At 46.4% G+C, this 24,264-nt stretch overlaps 2 protein-coding genes and 1 non-coding gene across 12 annotated transcripts; 1 reads left to right on the top strand and 2 right to left on the bottom strand.

The window, feature by feature from the left end:
• Nucleotides 1-4: 4 nt before the first annotated feature.
• Nucleotides 5-5,673, bottom strand: cstf2 (cleavage stimulation factor, 3' pre-RNA, subunit 2). 4 transcript variants are annotated; one of them, XM_084689372.1, is made up of 14 exons: nucleotides 5,450-5,673; nucleotides 5,039-5,117; nucleotides 4,778-4,947; nucleotides 4,525-4,661; nucleotides 4,237-4,356; nucleotides 3,944-4,069; nucleotides 3,754-3,853; nucleotides 3,595-3,657; nucleotides 1,769-1,868; nucleotides 1,348-1,544; nucleotides 1,097-1,224; nucleotides 930-1,013; nucleotides 485-646; nucleotides 5-328 (listed from the first exon to the last, which is right to left on the bottom strand). In XM_084689372.1, the coding sequence occupies exons 1-13, from the start codon at nucleotides 5,526-5,528 to the stop codon at nucleotides 524-526; spliced, it is 1,506 nt and encodes a 501-aa protein (XP_084545498.1). In that variant the 5' UTR covers nucleotides 5,529-5,673; the 3' UTR covers nucleotides 5-328; nucleotides 485-523. The 4 variants fall into 4 exon arrangements, with proteins under 4 accessions (XP_084545498.1, XP_084545446.1, XP_084545650.1 ...); XM_084689320.1 differs by having other exon boundaries at nucleotides 1,769-1,871; XM_084689524.1 differs by lacking the exon at nucleotides 3,595-3,657.
• Nucleotides 5,674-5,745: 72 nt separating this feature from the next.
• bcorl1 (BCL6 corepressor-like 1) lies at nucleotides 5,746-23,332 on the top strand. 7 transcript variants are annotated; one of them, XM_084689220.1, is made up of 14 exons: nucleotides 5,746-5,886; nucleotides 6,207-6,531; nucleotides 13,750-13,837; nucleotides 13,952-14,035; nucleotides 14,537-16,582; nucleotides 16,938-17,058; nucleotides 17,481-17,945; nucleotides 18,343-18,551; nucleotides 18,772-19,038; nucleotides 19,229-19,395; nucleotides 19,979-20,136; nucleotides 20,300-20,377; nucleotides 21,178-21,337; nucleotides 21,424-23,332. In XM_084689220.1, the coding sequence occupies exons 3-14, from the start codon at nucleotides 13,832-13,834 to the stop codon at nucleotides 21,767-21,769; spliced, it is 4,107 nt and encodes a 1,368-aa protein (XP_084545346.1). In that variant the 5' UTR covers nucleotides 5,746-5,886; nucleotides 6,207-6,531; nucleotides 13,750-13,831; the 3' UTR covers nucleotides 21,770-23,332. The 7 variants fall into 7 exon arrangements, with proteins under 7 accessions (XP_084545346.1, XP_084544885.1, XP_084545199.1 ...); XM_084688759.1 differs by having other exon boundaries at nucleotides 13,952-16,582; XM_084689073.1 differs by having other exon boundaries at nucleotides 13,952-16,582; nucleotides 19,979-20,124.
• Nucleotides 6,832-6,904, bottom strand: trnav-uac (transfer RNA valine (anticodon UAC)). The gene has a single exon. It is a non-coding gene; the product is annotated as a tRNA-Val (tRNA).
• Nucleotides 23,333-24,264: the final 932 nt, after the last annotated feature.

A 24,264-nucleotide genomic window follows, 5' to 3' on the forward strand; every position in this document is an offset into this window, starting at 1 on the left:
AGTGTGTGGGTAAAATGAATCTGTCTCTTTTATTGACAAACAAACATCCAGACATGGGAATTCCAGTGCTGACAAATGAAAGTAAGGGAAATGCAGTATGAAACCACTCTCTTGAATTTCCACACATAAGCCCCTAATAGAAAGAGAGTCACATAAACACTCAATTCAAAAACACTGGGGTCAACCTTCCACATAAAAAATGTTAATACAAAACAGTCTACAAAATGTTCCAAACTAAGCTGTGGAGACGTCTCTGGAGCTCTCTGAAGGGGAGGAAACAGCTCTGTTTCTGTCAGAAACGGGTCTGAGAGGTCTGAGCATGCCACTCCTGTAAACAAAAGAAATCGGAGAGGACGCAAGAAAGAGATCTGTCTGCGAATCCACTGACAGCTGTGTGACAACAATGCAAAGTATGTGGACATCTCAAAAAGAGCAGCCAGTCATGGAAAGGTGAGCCATGCGAAAGAAGGGAACGTCATCCAACCTTGAGCTGTGTTTGTGTGTGGGCATGGGGGGAGGAGCCTCAAGGCGCCCCAGCGGTCTTCTGGATCTGCTCTTTGAGGATGAGAATGCTCTGCCTCTGCTCCGGGGGCAGCATGGCAATCTGTTCTGGGGTCAGCTGCAGAACCTGCATGATCAGGGCAGCCTAGAAACAGCACAGAAATACTGGTGAACCAACTGAGGTCAATTGCAGCTCCTTAAGGAAGGAAACTGCAGTCAACGCTCATGACACTTTATGACATAGTTGGCTGGTGCCAACCTATTGTATAATTCCTTCAACAAAGGCAACCCACGGTGATCTGGTAGAGCTGGATTGCCCAGTTCTCCCAATGTGCCAACAATCAGTCCCTATTGTTTAATATCCAATAAGGAAACTTGAAATATCAAGTGGTGAAGTGAAATATACAGTGGTGAAGTGGCACACCCACCTTCTCGTGGTCCTGCGATGTGACCTGGCTCTGGCCGGGGCTGAAGCCTCCTCCAGCCTGGGGAACACCAGAGACGCCAGGACCCTGTCCACATCAACACACAGCTTTACTGACACAGGTCCACTTCACACAGCAGATATTGGGTGGCTACAGCGATTAGCACCTACCGGTCTGGCAGAAGGAGGGGCGTTAGGACCCATTGAGTGGGAGACAGGACCCGGCATTCCAGTTGGCATGGGAACCCTTTGTCCTGACACAGGAGGCCCACGAGTGTCTACAGCTCTGGGGTCACGACCTTCAGAAGTATACAAAAACCAGAATTATTACGGAACGTAATAATCCAACAAGTACCTGGTGGAACACCTCTCAACTGACAAGATTCAACATGAGTGGGATCTAGAGAGAGTGATGCCGGTACCTCTGGTCTCCATGGGGGGTCCCCTGGGCTCCATCATGGGCCCTCGGGGGTCTCCCATCATGCCGCGGGGTTCACCCATGGGGGGTCCTCTCATGTCGTGGGGCGGTCCTCTCATGTCTTGGGGGGGCCCACCTCCCATTTGGCCCATGTGCATGGGTGGGCCCTGGTGGGGTGGGGGTGCACTGATGAACCCCCGACTAGAGGAACAACAGACAGTCAACCACACTGCGCACAACATCAAGACTCACAAGGTGGTTGTACACCTCAGAACTTCCATGACATTCCAGGCCCAAGTGAGGTTAACGTCCTCAAGTCTTGACAGGGCATGACAGACACGTTAACAGACTCCATGCCAAGCAGGTCGAGTGAAGTGCTGCAGTCAGGATCCAGAGCCGGCGCCTCGGACCACGCTGGTGCTCACCTGGGCTCCACCACGTCTCCTGTGACCGTCAGCAGGGTCCCTCCTCTGGGATCGTTGGGGCCGTCCCCCAGCAGGCCCCTGGGGGGGATGCCGCCTGGCCCTGCTGAGACAAGACACACATTCAACCAGCAAGCACGGACAGTAAACATGCCACACAGGGGAACACACCAATACCCATACTCTGCTAGGGTGTGGAGGTTTGTCCTGAACGTTTTGACCTTCAGGCCTTTTGTAAGGAAATTAAGGACTTTCAGGTTCTAAAAGAAAAAAAACAAGGGTTTACTCATCACACCCCAACAATCACTCCATCAGGGGCAACACAAGGCAGTAGCTAAGACAACAGAGGACAGGACCAGAGCTCAGTCACAACACAGACAACAAGACACAACAGGGGAAGGAAGATGGCAGAAGAAACTACCCAGAAGGATAACCATGACATCTTAAGGGGACATTACTAGTCTGAAACGTTAGGCCTTGTGTCTGGGGGATCTGTCATTGTGAGACAATGACAGGATGCGTATGTGACAAAGAGGGGGAAAGAAACACATCACCTTTGTTCAGACTTACTGGTGAAAACAAACAAAAAAACTGTTGAATCACGGTGAAAAATAATATTGCTCTTGGGTTACCCCAGTCACAGAATGTGCAACACTGGATTTCTGGATCCATTGTACTATGGAGAGAAACTAAGACAAACTTTTTCTCGCTCACAATGGCAATGCAAATAAGCAAACATCCATTCATCATGTGCAGTAACTCCACCCCTGGGAACAAAGACATGACGGGTTCCTGACAGGCTGTTTCATTTACGCAAACGTGTTTGAGAACTTAGGTGAACCTTCTTGCAAGACAGTTTAACCAGAACTCGGAGAGGTCTCGTCATATGAGGTTCTGCTTGTAGTGTTTACAGTTAGACTCTTCTACCAGACTCCACAGCACAAAGGCTACTGTTGGCATAACTTAATAATTAATTAATGTGTCAATGCATGTGAAAATGGTTGCAAATAATTTTGCAACATAGTCAACTTAAGACTTGATACACCTTCGGTCAGGATGACTAAACGAAAACCATCCCATAACATCCCTTCTTGGGTTGCTAAGGGCAGTAAGTAGAGGATACCTTGAGGCCGCTCGATAGCAGCCTGCCCAGACGATCCTGTAGGTGAATGCTGGAGGTTTCCTGAGCCAGCATTAAGTGAAAAGAACAGGAGACACACAACTCAGAGAGAGAGCAAAGCAACACTCAGACACAGCGCCAAAGCATGCGACACTCCCACAATAGGGTTAACAGCTCCCCCACACACAAACACAAACTGGTGTCACTTTCCACATTTGAGGTGAATGAAATGGATGTGCATACTCCGTAAAACAACATAAATGCCCAGAGTACAATCTATACAGTGATTAAGTTCAAAGTATTTCAGATTTACAGTAATAATTACAGTATAAATTGATACATTTTTAGTCAACATTCTACTGTCCTAAAAATATGAGGCAGTCCCAGGCTGATAGGGACACCTAGTGAAGAATATGTGTAATGACATGCATCTACAGACATGAAAATGAATGTCACAACACTTCATCATGACATGAGAGGGAGATCCCAAACATTTCTGAACATTAAGATGCAAACAGTGTGGAAAGGGAACTGAGCTTCTCTGTCACTGACAGTCTCATGTTTCAGAAGGATCATCTTGTGACATTCAATAGGTCATTTTATGTTCCTTAACTAGACACTGCTTTTTGGGATGAACTGTGAATGAATGATGAATGACATGTGTCACCCCTAGCTTTACTACAGACACTGCTCGCCTATGGTAGATTACCTTGTCCCCTATCCATAGGAACTGGGCCACCCTGAGGAATCCCCATCGGTGGCTGTATCCCACCTGGGACCAAAAGGGCAAAAGTGAGCACTGCTCAGGTGCCATACTCAGTGAAGAGGTGTCTGTGTGTGTGTGTGTGTGTGTGTCATAGCTGTTTACCTGCAGGTCCCACAGGGCCCGGTCCAGGCATGGGTCCAGGAACTCCACCCATCGGAGGTCCCTGCATCATCTGGGGGGCTCCGTTCATATGCATGCCCGGCTGGTCAAACATGGAAGCGAAGACTCACTCAACAATCCATCAATGCTGTCTCTGTGCATGTGTGTGGGTTTGTGACAGAGCTGGACTCACCATAGGCTGTGATTGGGAGATGGGAGCGTTGGGCTGGGGAGGTGGCTGGTTCGGGGGAGGCCCACCTCCACCCTGGCTACTGCTGGTGATCAGAGGCTGGACGGGGGTTTGACGGTGGAGCATCTTCTACAGCAAGGAACAGAGCAATTAACGAAGCCATGAGCCACGTTACAAGTCCTGCATTGTTCTTTTTCCAAACCACTGACTAGCCACGGGTGATTCTCCACACAAACAAATATACATGTTGAATAGGTCTGTAAATGTTGAAGTACTCCACAGAACTCCAGTCTCACCAGGGCAATCTCTGGGTCGACGATCCTCATGACCACCTGGGCCTGCAGCAGGGCGAAGGCCAGCTGAGGGTTCTGCAGCAGCATGTTCCTGGCCTCCTGCGGACTGTTTTGCACACACAGCTGGACAGGGGGTATCAGAGTTAGTGAAACAATATACTTTTTTCGTAAGGCTTTAGCAATTTAAGGATGACCACGGGTAGGTTCTGAGGTTCCAATCATTGACAGCCTGTGAATGATTCTATAGAGATGTACAAATATGAAAGGAGGTTAGAGGGCAAGAGGGCATACCTTCATCTGTTTCATGAGCTCAAACATCTGCTCTGGAGGCAGACTGGCCACAGCTCTGCTGATGGACTCTGGAGCCTCATCAGGTTGGATGTTGTCCCCATAGGGAGACTCAATGATGGGGGCTCCTGTTCCCAAACCTTTTGGACACAGCAGAATATATGTCCAGAGACATGCATTTTTGGAGACATCTCAACTAAAGACGTTGGGTTGGGTCCTGGGTTAACTGTGTCTACATAATCTTCTCAGAACATACTCTTGAGCTCCTCTTTGTTCTTCTCGCTGGCTGCATTGTCAACGCGGAGAGCTCTGCCGCTGAATTCTCTTCCGTTCAGGTTCCGCATGGCACTGAGGGCCGTCTCCTGGTCTTGATACTCACAGAAGCCATATCCCTTTGGCTTTCCCGTTTCCCTGTCATACACTAACCTAGAGAGCACACACAATTCAAAACCAGAAATGAGAGGACTGTTTAAGAAAGGTCCGGTGCGCCAGGATTATTTGAACAATTTACACTCACCTGAAGCTGACCACAAGCCCAACTTCAGAGAAAATATCCTTTAGCTGCTCCTCTGTAGCTTCATATGGGATGTTTCCCACTGTAATGTTAGACGTGCATGTGAATTACAGTTAGTTGATTCTTGGTAAATATTTTGTTAGAGTAGACAGCTACCAGTAGGCAATAGTAAGCCAATTGTTACTTGAGTTCCTGTTATAACAATGGCCGCATGCTCTTCAATACAACATACAATAGAACTTTACAAACGATATCACAACACAGTTACAATGCCTAGTTCGTTAGCAAGACAGCTACTGCTACCTAGCTACAGAACCCATAGTGAAACGCCACTAATTTATCTTACAGTCCACAATTATTAGCTTGTTCGTTTGAAAGTCAACTAAATATGGTTTACACTTCCAATGAACCTACCAAATACTGAGCGTAGAGAGCGATCAACCGCTGGATCTCTGCCTGCGGCAGCAACGACGGCAGCAGCTAGGTTCGCCATTTTGCGGAATGAAAATAATGGGACACACGGAAATTACAGTCGACAATATCCGCTTATAAAAAATGTGGGCCCATCCATTTCAAACAACCTTCAACGATCACGATTGGCGGGAAATGTATCCGCCAGAGGGCATAAGTATTTCGCAATGATGGACATCCTTCATATTTTACCTGCAAGCTATTCCTGTTAGTAATTGTTCAGCTAGCACTATCTTATTGCTCTTTTGTATCTATAGAGTTTAGCTGATAGGTAGCCAAAATAACTTAATCAGTCAAGGTATACAGAAAGAAGATCCGTACAGTCCTCCTCTTTGTCCACTGCATTCCCTGGTCGCTCAGCCTGCGTACAACAGTTTTAGGTAGGTTAAGTTAGCTAACTAGTTAACAAAGTTAAAGATATTACAGAACTAGGACACTTTCAAAGGTATCACCAGTGCAGCATGTAGGCTATTTGGAAAATGTCAACCCCATTGTTTCACTGAATGTGCCTCACTGCCTCTGTTTTACATATTGCCAAGTAAGTCAACTGTGTAGCCAAGAACCTAGATAATTAGTCAAGTTAAATTATGACTGATGAGACTGGATCCCTGTGGAATACTTCAACATTTACAGATCAATTTGACATTATTCATTTGTTGTATATTTTTTGAGTGGAGAAGACCTCTATTCCTTGCTGTAGAAAATGCTCCACCGCCAAATCCCCGTCCAGCCTCTGATCACCAGCAGTAGCCAGGGTGGAGGTGGGCCTCCCCCGAACCAGCCACCTCCCCAGCCCAACGCTCCCGTCTCCCAATCACAGCCTATGGGGAGTCCAGCTCTGTCACAAACCCACACACATGCACAGAGACAGCATTGATGAATTGTTGAGTAAGTCTTCTCATGTTTGACCAGCCGGGCATGCATATGAACAGCCCCCCAGATGATGCAGCCTCAGAGCACCTGAACAGTGCTCACTTTTGCCATTTTGTCCCAGGTGGGATACAGCAATCAACGGGAATTCCAAGGTAATCTACCATAGGCAACCTGTGACTGTAATAAAGTGCATGTGGCACATGCCTTTCATCATTCATTCACAATTGGGGTGTTAACATGTAAATGTACAAAAAATGTAAATGTAAACAATCCAATATAAAAACCGAACCAAGCTAGCAACACATTTCCAAGTAGTAGGTTGTTTCAAGCTATATCAACTGTGGCAGAATTATACATTTTGACAATGCTTTGAATATAATAGTATTCCACAGTTTCCCCTTAAAGGAAAGAAAAAAGATACATCAATTCAGATGGCTATGGCAAAAATGTAATGGTTCCACTGGGGCTCGAACCCAGGACCTTCTGCGTGTAAAGCAGACGTGATAACCGCTACACTATGGAACCAAGCGCTGCTTAGCTAGCATAAATGTTGGGTTAAATAGATGACAAGGTCGACTCGTATCCGACAAACGCACTTTTTTTGTACATAAATATATTATTGTGTGAGAAATGGACACTCAAAGGACCGCTAGTGATTCATTTGAGTGCTTGAATGTGGCTAGGGCTTTTGCCGAAGTTAACTGTTTTGTTTCGTAAATATAGCCTATGATGGGCCTGAAAACTGACCTCAATCAGCTTTTGTAGTTCCGTCGTTAGGCTACTGTAACCCGGTGGACACGAATTTGATTAGTTTTATATTCACACATTTATAAAATGTCTATAAAACCATACGTAATTCTGAATCAAATCAATCTTTAATATTGAATTTGGAGTCATAATCTTTCACTCAAAGTGTTTTTTGCTTTCATCACGTTAGATTCATTTGCTATCTGCACTGTTCCATTTTGGAAGTCTGTGTAAGTGTGGTTGGCACATTTTCATTTCGAATCAACCTCGTGACGACCACCTAAAACAGGGCATGGACAGTTCGCCTCTTTCTTAGAGGGTGTAGGCTATAGCTTACTGTTGATTAAAATGAAAATAAGAACATGTCGAATTTAGGTCGAATTGCTTTCAAAGAGTGTTATCATGTCAAATCCCATTGATTAGAGGAATAATATAAATGTTTGTTATTTTTTGTCTTGTCTTCTTAATTGTGAATTTAATTAGTTGCTCAGGTTTTTGACCCTCGTTGTCCCTCAAAAAATGTAATGAACTAAATTATAATGTAATTTATTGATAGATTTTTTACATTATATATTGCGCCCATGAGTAGGCTACACCTGTAGGCTTTCATGCAATGTGATGGCTGTAATAGAAGACTGTGGCGCAGGGCGTTGAGGGTCAGCTGTAGAAAAACACGGTATTGTATGTATGTATGCGCAAGATTGTGGGATAGACTGTTAACCCTACTCTGGATAAACCACATGCAATTATCGAGGGCGTTTATTCACAACCTGTTATTCACCTGTGGACTGCTCCGGCGCTAGGACCCAGGGTGCGCGATTTTTCATCTCCAGCTGCTGCGGTCTGAAAACTGGCGATGAGGGAAGATCGCGAGGACAAGCCAAAATGTGATACTGTATACGTTTTACTTTAGAATTATATCCATAACACCTAACGGAAGTACACAACTCGCAAACTATAGTTTGTCATGCTCTGAAAATCACTCATTTACAAGTCCCGGTAGCAGATTGAAGCGCAAGGTAAGGCGGTGCAATACCATGCGATTACTAATAACAAAGGCGTTACTGGCGAACAGGGGGCATTAAAGGGGGCATTGCACAACGCAATGGAGGGCAAGTCAACTTCCAAACTTTGTTATTCGTAATTGTACAAATGTCCGTGTATCAAACCATACATGTACGACTTAAAATGTGTTTTGTGTTATTCATCGTAGGGTATATGGCAATTCAGATATATCCAGTGCCACAAAAACGTGTCACATGTTTCTTGAGACAAAATCCTTTCTCAATACGCCCTGACTCACTTGGATAATTTTGCAGCGACTGAATGGATACATACAAATGTAATTCTCATGAATAGCAACTACCTCAAAAGCAGTTTTATATAGGACATCTTGTCAGTCTAAGGCTGTATATTGCATCCTCAACCTGCCAAGTCAGAATATATCCCCTTAACCCCTTAACTTGTTGTCTGCTCCCATATCTAGCTTACCCCACTTTATGTCCAGTTCCTGATATTCATAAATGGCAGGCCTATATTAGGCTATACACTGTTTGGTCGGGGCTGAATGGGATTCATACCTAGCATTTCCTAGCGTGTAACAATTTGACAGGTAAACCACGAACTCAAACGGGACATGTCTGTACGAGCGGCATCTCTGGCGGACTAGGTAACGCTGCGATTACCAGAATGGCCATTTCACTTAGATGACTGTGAGCTCAGTTCAGAGGGGAATTCGGTCTTTCAACGGGCCTCCGATAAACATGCCTCCGTTTGTTATGAACGCTATAATATTCGTGCACGTCTGCGCATTAGAGGCCATAGGCTAGTAGGTTAGACTGTGTTATGTATTTTGAGCAACTTTTTGAAATCGTATGACAGACTGGCAGTGGCAGTGACCGAGAGTCGTCGATAAGTAGGCTAGAGAAGCCCCGAGCAGCCGGTCACTACCGGGATAGCTCTTGCGCTGTCGTTGAGGTCTCCGGGTAACCCCAGCTCAGAAACAATGCACAATGTAGGCTGCCGATTACCGTTCTGTAATCTTTTTTGAAGGTTTGGGTCCGTATGTTGATGTTATCAACGACTTGATTATTCGTCGTCATCCTTGTACTGTCATCAATAATCGAAGGGCGAATTTTACCACGCCGACACACTCACCGATATCAGGGCTGCGAAATAGTTTACAGTTTACACGAACGCTCGTTCGATGCAATCGGTCATTGCGCTTGCAAACGTCCGAGAGTCTGGAGAGAAATAGGTCATCGTTGAGCAACAAACAAAACAATTTGACGGAAATAAATTAATTATCATTTTTTATCAGTGTTTTAGACAATTCTAAGTAGGCTATTTTATACCTTTGCAGGCCTGATTGGGTATAGCTTGCATGAGATTGATGCGCCCAATGCGACTATGATTGCTACATAACAATGTTTAGGTTTACAATTGCCTTATTCTTTAATGAAACACAGTCACAATCTAATTTGACCTTCCAAGGCAATAGGCTATGGAAATTAACAACACAGAGATGCACACCTAACACGTTTTTCCTTCTCTTATAAATGTCCCCCAAATGTGTTTTTATTTTGGCAGGTCATAGAACCAAATCATATTTGTTCCCAATGTACCAGTAGTGTAGGCTAGTCCCTTTAACACTTGTGCGTTTCAACTGTCACTGGGTCCACCTGCATGTGATGCCAACCACATTTTTGAGAATGTGTTTGGCATCACATGCAGGTGGACTTTCATTAGGCTACATTTTTCATTGCAAAATTTAAAGTGCACTTTACTAGGAGGGGGTAAGGCAATTTAGCCTTATGACACGAATGCCTGTTTCATGTGACATGGTGTGTCATAGGCCAGTGACTGGCAACGTATTAAAAAAAAATAGAAATAGGCTGATGATGCTGATAATTGATCATGCTTCTTGAGCCACTGAATGGTGCTTATTTGTACTGTACCAACATAGAGAAGCCATTGTCAGGTTTGAAGGGATTGGCTGTTGTTTATCAAATAATATCAAAATGGTGGCAGTTTTGGATGGACATGGGGCCTCAGCACCTTCTGCAAACACAGTGATAGGCCTGGGTAGCCTATATCATTTTCTGGCTCAAGCGAAATGCTGTTAACTAAGACAACTATACTTTGATCATGTGCTATCCACACATGCAACATTGGCCTATACCAAACTGATAACATAAATAATGTATGTAAAGTGTTGATTGTAAAGGGGTGGGGAAGACTTGAGATTACTTTGAGAATATAATAAGCTTGTTTTGTCTTGGGAGTCCACTCGCTTTCCCACCAATTTAGCGTTATGTTGACAATGACAAATGTTTGCTAAAATCAATGACGGTTATTTGCGACAAACGCGTTCCATTCATACATCCTCAATAAAGCTTCCGTTGTTGTAGTGTCTAGAACTCTGTAACACCTACAACGTGAAAGTCGAGAGTGCCCCCCTCTGACACTCGCTAGGCTTTTGCTCCCTCGTGTTAATTCCGCTGCAATAGAACCAATGCCTCTCTCCCACTGTCTTGGCCACTTCAACTAATGCCATTACAGTCATTCACTGCTTTTTTTTCATTCATGTGTTTGGGCTACTGTTTAAGGGTATTCAGAGATGCAGTCACTTAAACTAGGAGACCATAATATGGTAAGGTCAATTTTTACTTTGCTACTTCGATAAGCTTTTTCAGTTTAGCGCACCGTTGCGATCCCTCTTTCCCCTTGAGCGGCTGGAGTCCTGCGTTGCATGCTGGTACCTGCAGTCCTTACTCCTCCCATCTCATGAGTTTTATATCCTGGGCGTGGGTAACCAAACACTACAAGTCCCAAACTAGCTGTCCACCTTCTGCCCCTCTCTCCCACCAGACTAGAGACTGTAGATACGGTACGGACTGTCTTGACGAACCCCCCCAGACTTTCAGAACCGAAAACCGTCGAGATTAGTGAACAGCAACGGACAAGAGGCAAATACTTGAATATCATGCTTGAGTCGTGATACACATTGGTCACGGACTCGCTGCCCAACGGGTTCGTAAATGTTTATGCCATTTGACATCATTATCTTGCTTGCTAATTACCTTTCGAATTATTCAGTATTGGGGTGGAGAAGAATCGGTTCGGGTCGTGCTCGTGAATGTCTTTCAGCACAGACGCGGTTCTGATAAAGGCCGATGAAAGAGTGAGTCAAACCAACGTTTTATGTCGCACGACCGGAGATAAATACTGTAGCCTGCCTAAACATGCTCAGTACTGTGTAATGCAGACCATTCTGCTTCGCGGAGACTGCTGCGCAGGGATCTGACATTTGTGAGGTATTTTCAACATTGGAGTTGTATATTGTTTGGTCTCTTGTGTAGTGGCGCTCGTTCCAGTATAAGTTCAGTGTTCATTGTTTCCTAACCCCCGGTTTGTTGTTCAGCACTTTTATTGGGCCATTGGTGTGAGCGTATAACCCTAGTGTGAGGACAAGAAGTATAAGTTTGATATCCCCTTGCAATCAAGAGCAGTCTCTGAATTCTATAGGCTGTACCATCTTAAATCAACTGGTTTATTAAGCCAGGGCAATAATTAGGAAAGCACGTCACATACATTGGAGCCACCTCGTGGTCTCCTATATTGTGAACTATTGTGGTCATTAATTTAATTGTTTTTGTTGGTAACCTATTTGTCCATGGATTTATGTTGATTGATGTATTAGCAGATATGTGAACGTTGGTTTGCTAGTGCCCGTGTTAGTGCGGATGAAGGATGTAAGCATTTGCCTTGTCTGTAGTCTGGCTCCAAACATTGTGTCACCATGCATTAATTTGAGCAATAAGTGCTTAGCATTTTCGCTGCTTCAAAAACCTAGAGCAATTTTTATGGCATTTTTGATTATGTATTTTCCTGTCAGTCCTGGCATTTCATGTTGTGACTGATCACCTGAGAGTCAATGGCTATCATTGTGACTGCTCAACAGCTCCCGCGAGCGAGCGAGCGAGCGGACGCCTGGAGTTGTGGACATTGATATCAAATTTAAACTCATTTGTCGATTCCCTTTAATGTTGAAATAAGAAGACGTGCCTCTGACCCACTGTACAGTCTGTATCATCAAATGCAGATTTGACACTCGAATGCGTCTCTTTTGTGCATGTGGGCTCCGGGCTTCACGTTCAATTGACCGGGAGCAAGTAACGGTAGTCTGGAGTCTGAGAGAGAGATTCTATTAAATGTATTTTTGAAATGTTGCTAAATATGTAGGCTATAGCCTATTCCTATTAGTAGGCCACATTACTAGAGCGGGGTTGACTTTGTTTTAAAAGCGTTGTGTTGACTAAAGCGTGTGTATGGACTTATACCCCCCCCCCCCCCCCCCAATTTGCCTACATCCGTGTAGACGAAGAATCGATGATGTAGGCTACTCAGCGGAGAAGGCGACGTATCTGCAGCACAAAGACAAACTAGCTGTAAGCAACATGATTTCATACGATAATGAAGGCAGACGCTCTTCGCATCCATTGAGCTGCTATGGGCTAAACAGTCCGTAATGCCGATTCCAGCGGAGAGACGACGCACCTTGAATGTCACTCATGTTTGTCGGTAACGTTAGGGATTTATTCCGGTTGCCCCAGCGGTTTCAGTTGCCCAGTAAAAATCTATAGAATGATCGCAGACATAGTTGTTGTCGTCCGTGTTGGAGTATTTGTACAAATTTCCTTAATTAGCGGGTGAGGTCGTCTACTTCGCACACAGTGTTTCACGTGTGTACGGGATGCGTCGGATTTAGTTCTCCGAATGTGCTCTTCAGACAACGAAGTTGCTTGCCTCATGATGAATGCTTGGAAATGGAAAATGACGCACATGCAGCAGAAATTAATAGTTGTATCTATATATTTCAAACGGAACTTGTTATCCACGTTTCGCTCGCTTCGGCAATCGACCCATTTCCCTATACACCGCCCACATTTTGAGGGCTGAATTAAGTTTGATAGAGAGATCTCCAGAACAGTTCATCTCCCTCAAGTTCTTACTGTCCTGTTACAGATATTGCTCTGTGGTCTGAGTCGTTCACCTCTCAGAAACATGTTGGCATTGTCACTGACCATTTCTATCAGACAGTGGTGAGAGAGATGACAGACGACAGCTCCCATTGAAACTGAAGCTATATAACTTAAGTGCTCATTCCCCTTTGTGAGGTCTGGAGATCAGCTTTAGTGCATACATTTCTGCCAGAAAGACACGTTAAACTGCAACAAAAAGCAATATGGAATGAGTGAAAGTAATCTTAGTTCCCTAGTTGTAATATAATAACAAGGAAGAGAAAAATAAATTTGTTCCTCAGCTATCCACATTTCATTATACCTTCCTGAATTGGGCCCCTTTTTTGAGGAAATTGTAACATCTCTTACTCAAGCTTCTTTTATTCACACAAATGTAATCATCTTTTATCAGCCGCTTAAGATGGTCAATATATCGATATATAAAAACTGAAACATGTTTTACTGAAGTGGCACAATGCTTCATATACATATATAACATTGATAGTAGGAATCACACCCTATATCTTGCAAAATAAGGCCTGGAAAGCAATTAGGCAATCATAATAAATTCACATGATGTGGTCTTTATGTATTCAACAGTGTATGCACATGAGGTGGACCCTGTCTTGGCAGATGTGAACTGCACTTGAGGGATGCTGTGTTAAAAAAAGAAAAGAAGCATATGCAGGTAATGCGTTTTTATTGACATCAACTTTATATAGACAGCTTTCTAGTTGATGTGGCTGTTATCTGAGGGAATTGACTTGGCCATTGACCTTGTCTAACTGTCCCTGTCATGCAGGTGGATCCCACTCCAATGAATTTAGGGGATGGAGGCAGGGTGAGCAGAGAGACCAGTGCTCTGAAGAAAGTGTCTGCTAGCATGGTGGGTAATCCCCCTCAGACGTTGTCCCCTGAGCTCAGAGGAGATGTACCACTCAGTCAGCAAAACAAAACCACCACAGTTCGGGACTGTAATATGGCAAATTCCTGTTCAGAACCTGGCAGTTTCACTCGCTGTCCAGAGGTTCCTCCCCCTCAGCAATGCAACAATGCCCCAATGCCCGGCCCTGCCCTTGTAAGCTCTAACAAGAGAGCAGAAAAGGTGCCAGAAGTCCCCAAACACAACACGGACGATGTTTCAGTTTTGCCCGCTCACCAGTGGCCTACTGGCACTAAAGTCAGCCCAGAAAACCCAGTTAATCCAAGTCACAGCATTGTGACATCAAATAAGAAATCACATACACAAACCCAGTCAGTGATTAGTCTTCCTACTGGGTTTCAGTGCTCAACCATCTATAAATCAGGTCAGTCTGTTGCATTTCTTCCTTCTACTAACTTCTCTTCTTCGCTCTGCAAAATCACTCTTCCACCTGCGTTGGGTCAGATTGCAGCTTTGAGAGAGGCCACAGCAAGCCAGTTTCAAAAAGAGACCCAGCCACAAAGCTCAGGGGCTGGAGGGACCACACTGCTGCGGACCTTCCCTTATCACTACTCTCTGGGTCGAGGCCCCGCCCCGGAGAAGAAAGCAGCCACATCAGCCTCCAAACTGAAGTGTAGCTCTACGTCCAGCAGCAAGGGCTCCAAAGCCGCAGGGGAGCATAAATCCACCATCGCCTCCGTGGTGGCCTCGGCGACTATGGCTCTCCCTATACAACACCCAGCATTAGGACCTGCTCCACCAAGCCGCTTCACCTTGTCTCCCACCGCCACCATCTGCTGTGGCTCCGCGCAGGCCGGCAGCACCACTCAAAGCAGGCTGCTGAACCATGTGGAGAAAGCCGCGCCACACCGTGGCGTAGACAAGACGTCCGCAGGCTTTCTGAAACTGAAGAGTCCATCTGCTACAGACGACAACACTGCTTCCTGCCCAGTTGAGGCAAGAGACGTGCCTCTTGACTTGTCGGCTAAGTCGAAACGTCCGAAAAGTGTCATTGACCGTCCCAACGCTGTGGCCACAGCAGAGCATCACGCGGCCGCTCACGAGTCACATCAGAAAGATGCCGTCAACTCAAAAAGGCTGGCGACCTATGCTTCTACTGCACCATACCCAATCGTGCCCAACACCCACAGAAATGGTGCCCATCAAAAACAAACCAATCGGCCACCAAACTCCCAGGTCCTAGAACCCAAGTCCTCCTGGGCAAAAGGATGCTCACAAGACTCCATAAGTAACCTCCCAGGAACCTATGTGGGCGTGGCAAGCCCCATTCTTGCTTCCACCCTACGTAGCAAAGACGGGAAGGGTACTTTTGTCGATGAGTTTCAAACTTTCGCCAAACAAGAATTTATTTCCATCATCGATCAAGGGGAGCAACTTCCCACCAGAGGAAAGAAGCCATCGTTTATGACAAAGGGCAACCAACACGTTCATGGGGTCAAGCACCCAAACAGCACCAGCCCTGCTGTAAACCAGAGCTGCCCCTCCAAAGGGGCTTTAAGTACAGCCCTCCCTGGCTCTGCCAATGCATTCTCTCACCAGAAGCCGGGATCTGGCAAAGCAGCGACGTCATATTCTGCCTCTGTCATCAAGCCGTTGTGGCAGCAACAAGCCCTCCTTCCTCGCCAAGGGGCTTCTGTTCAGAGAAAGGTCATGCAAGGAACCCCAAAGATCAAGGCCTCCACAGGTTCCGAGGGTCCCAAATTCCACAGTGCTGATCAAAGCCTGTCCAGAATGGAGGATGACAAATGGGATAGGATCAAGTCCCCTTTGTCCAATCTTGAGTCCATAGTAAAGCAGAAAGCTCTGGAGACAACTGCTCTGACAGGCGAGGGGTACTGTCATTTAGCACCAGTGGCATCAAGGAAGCCTGAAACCATGAGCTCACACACTGAGAGCAGAGACCCTCTATGCCGACAGACCACCACTACAGGAAGTCCTGAGGAGAACAAGGACGGCGTACCAGAAAGCCTGTCCTCCCAGGGGGATTACACGCTAGCTATGAGCAGGCTTGAGAAACACGAGGCCAGAGACAAGAGCAGCGAAAAAAAATGTCACGAGGGTAAACACAACGGACGCAACGAAAGCCAAGTCTCTACGAAGAGCCCTGCCCACACCCATGCTTTTGGAAGCAGCGCTAATAGAAACCGGATGGAGAGCAAACTGGCCCAGGAGTTGGAAGGGGTTCTGGTGAAGGAGGCGAGCGTGAAGTCTGGCAGGATCTCTCCCCATGCCAAACTGGAGGGGATCGCTCTGTCCATCCTCACAGGCCAGTGCACGACTGTAGCCGAGGTGGAGAAGAAAACCAAAGGACCCAAAGAGGGGTCCCGCGCTGACGTTAAAGTTGCCCTCACCAAACAGAAGAAAGCCACTCCCAGAAAGCCAGCTAAGCAGAGGTCGCCGTCAGATCCTCTGAAGAAGACCGCGTTGGCAGCTCCCAAGGAGAAGGAGGAGGCTAATGAAAACAACAAGAAAACTCTGCGTCCTAAAAAAGTAAGTCATGAATCCGTATGTTCTGATGATAAAAGTACCTGAAATCAATATACACAGATCTAGAAATGACAGGTATTATGAGACAGGACTTCTCAGTGCCTGTTGAAATATTCTGTTATTTATTGGAAATCGGAATTCATATCAGGTATCACATGTCTTATATTGAGCGGCTAATCAATATGTCATATATTGATTCATCCTCGTAGAGGCCTGATTGAAGTTTTCAAGTCTCAAATGGCTTGTACTAAGCACCACAGTTTCACTATATGCTCCTTATCACCATCAAAGACTTGTGAATCAATCGTCTGGATGACCCATTAAGTCCTCTCACTCTGCCCCTTGTGTGTTGCATCAGAAGAAACCATGTAGTCCCGTGCTGGAGCAGACACTGTCCGTGGAGGAAGAGCCTTCTCAGCGTGGAGACGGGGAGAGGAGCAGCCCCTGCAACGGGGAGCAGGCCGCTCACGCCCAGCCAGGTGTGCTCCCGTTTGGCAGCCCTTCTCATGTCACAGTTCAACACTTGTCTGTCAGCTGCTCATGTCTTGAAGGGCCTGAAAATGACGGAGTCGTAGACGCAACCAGCCGTGGTTACTCCCGGAAGCGGGCAGGTCATGTGACATCAAATGAGTAGGGAATACTCCGTCTGCAATTGTAGGCTGTCAGTTGTCATAGTTGTTTATTGTATGCACTAATCTGGTCACGTCAGATATGCTGATAGAATGAGGAGCATGGTGTTATCAGCCTCCCTATAAAGGGTGTTGTATTACAGCATAGTGGCAAGCGCCCCCCATTCTTTTCTTTCTTTTAAATCCTAGATTCCATCAGTTGATGATTGTTCTGTCGGCCTTTTGTCTCCGAGCGTTCCAAGTGAACGTGACTTTGATTGGTCTTGATACAGGTATTGGCAGCAGCTCAGCTCCCAGCCTCCAGAGCCCCGAGGCTCCAGTCAGTCAGTCACTCGGCGGCTCCGGCAGACCCAGCAAGGAGCCAGAGACCTCAGAGAGCAGCACCCCCCGACTGAGGAGGGGCAGACGGAGGGCTGACGAGGCCCGGCTGGACCACTGGGGCTTTTGTACTCCCTCTCCTCCCCCTCCTCCTCCTCCCCCGCCTACACCTCCCACGCTCCCCGCTCCGCCCGTCCGACGCCCCAGAGGGCGGCCGCGCACCAACCCCCTGCCGGAGCAGAGCAAGGCCAAGTCTGCAGCGAGCGCAGAGGGAGAGACTCCCACGCGCAAGAAGCGGAGGCGCTGTCGAAACAGGAAGTACCAGAATGGGGAGTACATCACCGAGAGAGACAAGGTTGTGGACGGAGAGGAGGAGGAGATACTAGAATCCACCAGACACATAACCAGAGCTGCAGGAGGTACAGCAGAATCTTACTTTGTGTCGTTATAGATGTGGGTCTACCTTGGACCGAGAGTTCTGTCATTAATCGTTAACAATTCAGTGACCCTGCACTGTTATTCCAGTTGCTTATTATTTTTGTTTTGTTGTGCCTTTTGTTGTTTGTGGTGTATATCCTTCCTGCCTCAGTTCAGCTGAGAGAGATTGTGTGTTCCTATGACTCGGATAATGAATATGGGTCCCTCCAGGTCCCTTTGTTCCTCCAGCAGTTGTCTACACATAAATATAGCCCTATAAGGGCTCTGAGAGCACAGTTTTTAGTCTGGTTTAGGAATGAAATCACACAGGTGCAATGCTACAGCATGTCTACGTGTCCCTCTCCCCCTCTCTTCTTAACCTTCTCCTTGTTGCCCTAGACTTGAGGACTGGCATGTACCCGCGCCTCAGTGCCTCCCTCAGCTGCCACTCTGCCAGCCCAGAGCTGACCCCCAGACGGCCCCCATTCACCCGCTCAGGCTCCGTCCGCCTCCGTGAGAAGGACGTCTCCCCGGAGCCCCCAGAGAAGCCCTCGGGAAAGAGGAAGTTCAAAAGCAAGCACCTGTGCGATCCTGAAGAGCAGAAGAAGGTAGGAGGTTCAGCTGCCTCCTCGCAGGCTGAGAGAAAGTTTGCGTTCATGTCGAGTCCTTATTTAAAACGCAGCTTGACATGAAAACTTTAGCTCTTACTGCCCCCTTGTGGCATATGTAATAACGTCTATTTAGTCTACTTTATTGACTCATGGCAGCTATAATGGGGGGCCTCTTGCTGTTACACTTCACCTCACATATCGTTTTCATTACCTCCAGTTGAAACCCAAGCGTGGCAGTTTGGGTAAGCGTTCCTCCCTCATCACTACGGATGAGGAAAGCCCTGACGCAAAGAAACCAGCAGGCCTCCCGGCCACCCCCAAGGGCTCCCCCTCTCCCCTATCCAATAAGAAAGGCTCGTCAGTGAAAGGAGGAGCCCCGGAGGCTCCGCCCAGTCGGCCCGTCCCCCCGGAGGTCCGTCGACTGATCGTCAATAAGAACGCCGGAGAAACTCTGCTCCAGCGAGCCGCCCGATTGGGTTACCAGGTACCGCAGCTCATGCCCCTGTGTGGCAGGCGGCGTGCTCTTTCAACCTCACGCACCACCTGTTCAACCTCCCTTCATACTGAAACTGTTTGTATTTTGTATGGAGTGTATTGGTATTTGTATGTTTGTGTATGAAGTGTTATGGTTTGTATGGTTTTTTTGGCTTACGTGCACTTTCTCTCTACCACAGGATGTAGTGCTGTATTGCCTCGAGAAGGACGTGCGAGAAGTGAATCGGCGTGACAACGCCGGGTACACCGCCCTCCACGAGGCGTGCAGCCGAGGGTGGAGCCAGATCGTCCAGGTGCTGCTGGAGCACGGAGCCGACGTCAACTGCAGCGCTCAGGATGGAACGAGGTGGGCCTCGTGACAGGGTACCCTCACCGTTGGTCGGAGTAATGTGTCTCCACCGTGCAGTGCATCCAGCCAACAGCTCCTGTCCTTCCTCTGTGCATGAAACTACAACATCGGATCTCTGTGCACGAGCTTATGCGAGTCACGTGTAGACGATGTAGTCGGGCGTCACCGTTCACGGAGCAACGCCACTCCAGATGTCACTCTGTGGTTGCATGTGTTTGATACACATTCTCGTTTGCAAAAGTGCCTGTGCATGTCAGACTGTATGCGTGCCACATGAAGGCCTGACAGGGGCTTGTCTGTAGGGCAGGTGTTTTGGTCTTAAAAATATGGGACTTATCTCCAGTGCTGGGGTAGATAACATCCCTCTGAAGTAGCCATTCTTTGTTTTCAGTTGAGACATGGAAGCCAGTAAAGTAGAATATTTGACCACACACCAAACTACTACAGTCAATGCTATTCTCCAACTGACAAAAACAATGACGTCCATTTGAGTGTGTTTGGTAACTGCAGTATTACACTAATGACATGACTCGTTTTAATGAAGCTGACATATATGACATTCCACGTTGCATTACCACAGGCCCATTCACGACGCGGTGGCTAGCGACAACCTGCCGGTTGTGTGGATGCTGCTGAACCACGGGGCAGACCTCACCCTGGCCACGTACTCTGGACAGACCCCCGTCAAACTGGCCCAGAGCCACAGCATGAAGACCTTCCTCAAAGGTTACCTATCAGGTTACCTCCTTTTCCACCACATGCACCTTGCATATTGATCACGTTGCTCCTGTTGCCAGTCTTCTCAACTCTGTTGTTGGTAGCAACATAAGTGTTTCCTGTTTCGAATCTCCTGTTTCTAGCAGTCTAATGTGATTAGTTGTGTTTATTGGTTGGGCTTCAGAGTACTTCACAGATCTGGAGGGGCGCAGTGAACAGGACCCCAGTCTTTCCTGGGATTTCTACAGCAGCTCCCTGTTTGGTAAGAGACTAACTAGGGGGGTCAGATGGCTGAGCGGTTAGGGAATCAGGCTATTAATCAGAAGTTTGCCGGTTTGATTCCAGGCCGCGCAAAATGCAGTTGTATCCTTAGGCAAGGCACTACACCCTACTTGCCTTGGGGGGAATGTCCCTGTACTTGTTGTAAATCGCTCTGGATAAGAGCGTCTGCTAAATCAGTGGTTCACAACCCTGGTCCTCAGGGCACCCCTGTCCTGCATGTGTTAGGTGTTTCCCTGCTCCAACACACCTGATTCAAATGAATGGGTTGTTATCCAGCTCCTTATGACCATTCATTTGAATCAGGTGTGTTGGAGCAGGAAAACATATTAAACATGCAGGACAGGGGTGCCCTGAGGACCAGGGTTGGAAACCACTGTGCTAAATGACTAAATGTAACTTCCATTTTGTATTGAGTACAATAGTGGACTGTATGCCATAGCTCATCCTGACCCTGTTCATGGAGGGCTGCCTGCCATCTGCTAGGTGTCTGCTCCAACACTAGACTAACCCACCCAATGTTGATAATTAGCTGTTAAAATGCAGACTCCGGTGATATAGAACTGGGGTTGGTGTGAAAACCTACAGCGCAGCTGCTTCTCAGGTGTGGGGTTGGGCAGCCCTGCCGTCGCCAGCCTAGAAGGTAGAATTGTTGTTTTGAGTAGACAGTCCGCTAGGTGGAGTCCTAATCCCATGTGGGATTAGGCACATCCCATGTGGGATTAGGCAGGAACAAGGTGCAGCAAGTTCAGCTCAGTTCACATCTCTGGATCGTCTTTGCAGAGTCTGATCAGGAAGCCTGCTGGGACTACCTGCTGACACAGGAGGAAAAGGAGGAGCAGGAGGAGAGAGATGGGAGGAAGGAGAGAGACTGCCTCCTGTTTGAGTTCTCCTCAGAGCCCCTGTTACCCTGCTACCATGTCCAGGTGTCATTAACCCAGGGGTAAGTTTGCAACACACAATAATTCACACTATTATTATGTCCGTGCTCAGAAAAATCTGACATAGTGTGTTGTTTGGCGACTACAGATTTTGCAATTGGTTCCTGTTGGCGGACGTCCTCAAGCGCCTGAAGGTGTCTCCGAGAATATTCCGGGCACGCTACCCGCACTTTGAGGTGGTGAGCCTGGCCCGAGCGGAGCTGCGTAGACAGGTGTCAGTCAGCCAGGTGACCTCAGCCCCTGCGCAGCCCCCGAGACACTCCATAGAGGGGCAGGAGGATGGAGAGGACGGAGAGGAGAGGGAGGGCTCTGTGGAGCTGGTGCGCTGTGTTCTTGAGCTCCAGGGTCTTCTGGGCTCCTCCATCCACGTCCTACACGAGGAGGATGAAGGGGAGGAGGGAGGGAAGGACAAAACCAGGCAATGCCACCGGTAGCCCCCACACTCCCACCTTCAACACCACATTACTGTTTCCCTCCACCTTACCCGCCCCGCCCCCAGACGTGGAGCCGTCCATTGCAGTGAGGGGCGTGGCTTGAGACTGCTCTCCACCTGCGTCACGAGGAGGAGCAGGTGTCAGAAAGGACCCTGGACCCTGCTGCTTGAGAATAGAGGCCACAACAACATGAGCAGGTGTGAGTGCTTAGACCTGGAAAGAAACTTTCACGGTCCTATCAGTTGGGATTTTTCAGTACCCGAGCATTGTTCTGAAAGCATTTTTTTATTTTTTATGATGATGTATAGCATTGTAGTTATATATGTATATCTTGCCATCAGGGTAAAAGCATTTGGTTGAAATGTAGTCTTGTGGCAAGGAATGGATTACATTTAGGCCTTTTTGGTTTTGTTCTGTTTGTTTGTTCCTGAGGGAAAGTGAATATTTTCGGTTGGAGATAATCCAAGGCTTTTATCTTGGTGAACTCTTGCGTGCAGCTAAGAAGCTTATGGCCAGCTAACAGAAGCAGGCAGGAAGGCCACTGGGCCAGATGGTTCCTCCCTTAAACCTGGGACCCAAAGGCCAACAGAGGAGAGACTATGGCACATATACCCTTCTTCCCTAATACAAACACATCTGGCCATCTCACAACCTACAAGTCCCTGTTTCCAGCATTTCACCTGGAATGTCACAGAAAATTCTCAAATTCACCAGTGGATGGATGTGTAATTGACTGTATTTTTTGTCTGTTAATTTTGCCGTGTGTCTATCCTTTACCCACCAAGCTTAAACTCTTCATTTAGATTTTGAACAGATTTATCGTGAGGAAATTGAAAACAAATGTGTTTACAGATCGCAGCAGATTGGAAAGATCTCACTGTATTTTGTTTTTTTCCGCTCCTCAACATCCCACTTCCTGTAATGGAAATGATGTAGAATGTTGGGAGACGAACCTCCACTATGCTGCAGAACAGTCTGAGGAGGGACAAACAGAGCTGATGTCCTCTCACTGCAACTCTTGGCCGTCCCTCAGTTCCAAAGGTGTTGAAGACCCCACCGTGCTTTGTCGCGCGCGTGTTTTTATTTACGATGTTTGTTTTTTGTGCTTAATTTAATAGTCATTAATATATTTGACCTCTTATGAGACTATTGATGGAATTTGCTTTGTATGGTTGGTGCTTCATTTTGAAATGTAACTATTAAGGAATTCTTTATCCTGAGGTGTGTTGTTTTTCATTGCAGACAGTATTTTAAAAGGCAAAAGTACAGTTTTATTGTACTGGTGCTAAGATAGATTTTGTGTTGACAATCAATGAAGTTTTTGTTTGAAGTTAAAAACCAATAAATGCTATTTAAGATGAAGAGAAAGAAATGTAAAGAAAGAGTATAGTTTCATTACTTATGATGAAAATGGATGAACATCAAGACTCGTAAAGGACAGAGCTGCTTGTGTGAGTACTGTTTAAATCAGGATAACCTTTTAGATATCAACCAGAATAAAGCATGATTGTGAAGCATTGATTTTAGACTTCTAACATATAAATTTCTAAATTTTGTAAACTTCTCCTTTTGCCGTTTTATGTATTTTTCAATGTTATTTAACTATTTTTTTCCCCATATTAACAGTTCGCACTGTAATGTATAGCAGGCATTACGTGCAATTGCGATATCAGTAGGGTAGTAACATTAATTTGAAACTTGATTGTCAACATGATGTCAGTGTTTTATCTAATGTAGGATCATTATGTCATGCTTCACTGGAAAGGCTTGTTTTAACAGTCCTTGGGACGACTGATAAAAGCAATTTTAGATAATGATGTCATTTTGAATTGCTCAGACCAACTGCTGGGGTAGTTAACATAAACTGTACTCATAAACCGCAGTTGGACAGAAAATACATAATCTATTTTTGGAGGTTGTTGATCCTGCTGAATACATGAGCGTGTAGTGATGAGGCTTCCATGAAATCCACCCTTCGAGGGAACCACTATCTAATTTCCACAGAAAAACTGGTTGTTTGGAAGGAAGAAATGTTCGGCTATGTGCGTACACATTCATGTGGCAAGGTTATTGATATTGCCCATTTTTTATAAGAGACCAGGTCTAATATGCAGTTAATTAATACACTAAATGTTACTCTTGATAAGTATTCCTGAAATAATAGTGAGCAAATGAACAAGCTTATTGTTGGCTAATATTTTGTGATCATCTTGTTTAAAAGTTTGAACGTAATCTCAAAATGCCCACTGGCCATTAGGAGGGAAATTCTAACTGTAAATAGATCCAGAATCCAGCAGATGGCATGTGGTCACTGCTAAGCAACCAAAATAGTGCCTTGGGAGGAAAGATGGCTCCACAGAAGGAAATTCACCGAACTGATCTCTACATGAGTTTTCCAAAACAAAGATTAAGCTTTTCCTGGATAAATTACTCCCAACCTTACCTTGCAGGCCATGATTATTCTGAATTTGGGTGCGTGAGGAAACACAGACTAT

This window comes from Hypomesus nipponensis, chromosome 1, assembly GCF_054491055.1.
Source record: "Hypomesus nipponensis isolate SF chromosome 1, ASM5449105v1, whole genome shotgun sequence".
NCBI classification, from domain to species: domain Eukaryota; kingdom Metazoa; phylum Chordata; class Actinopteri; order Osmeriformes; family Osmeridae; genus Hypomesus; species Hypomesus nipponensis.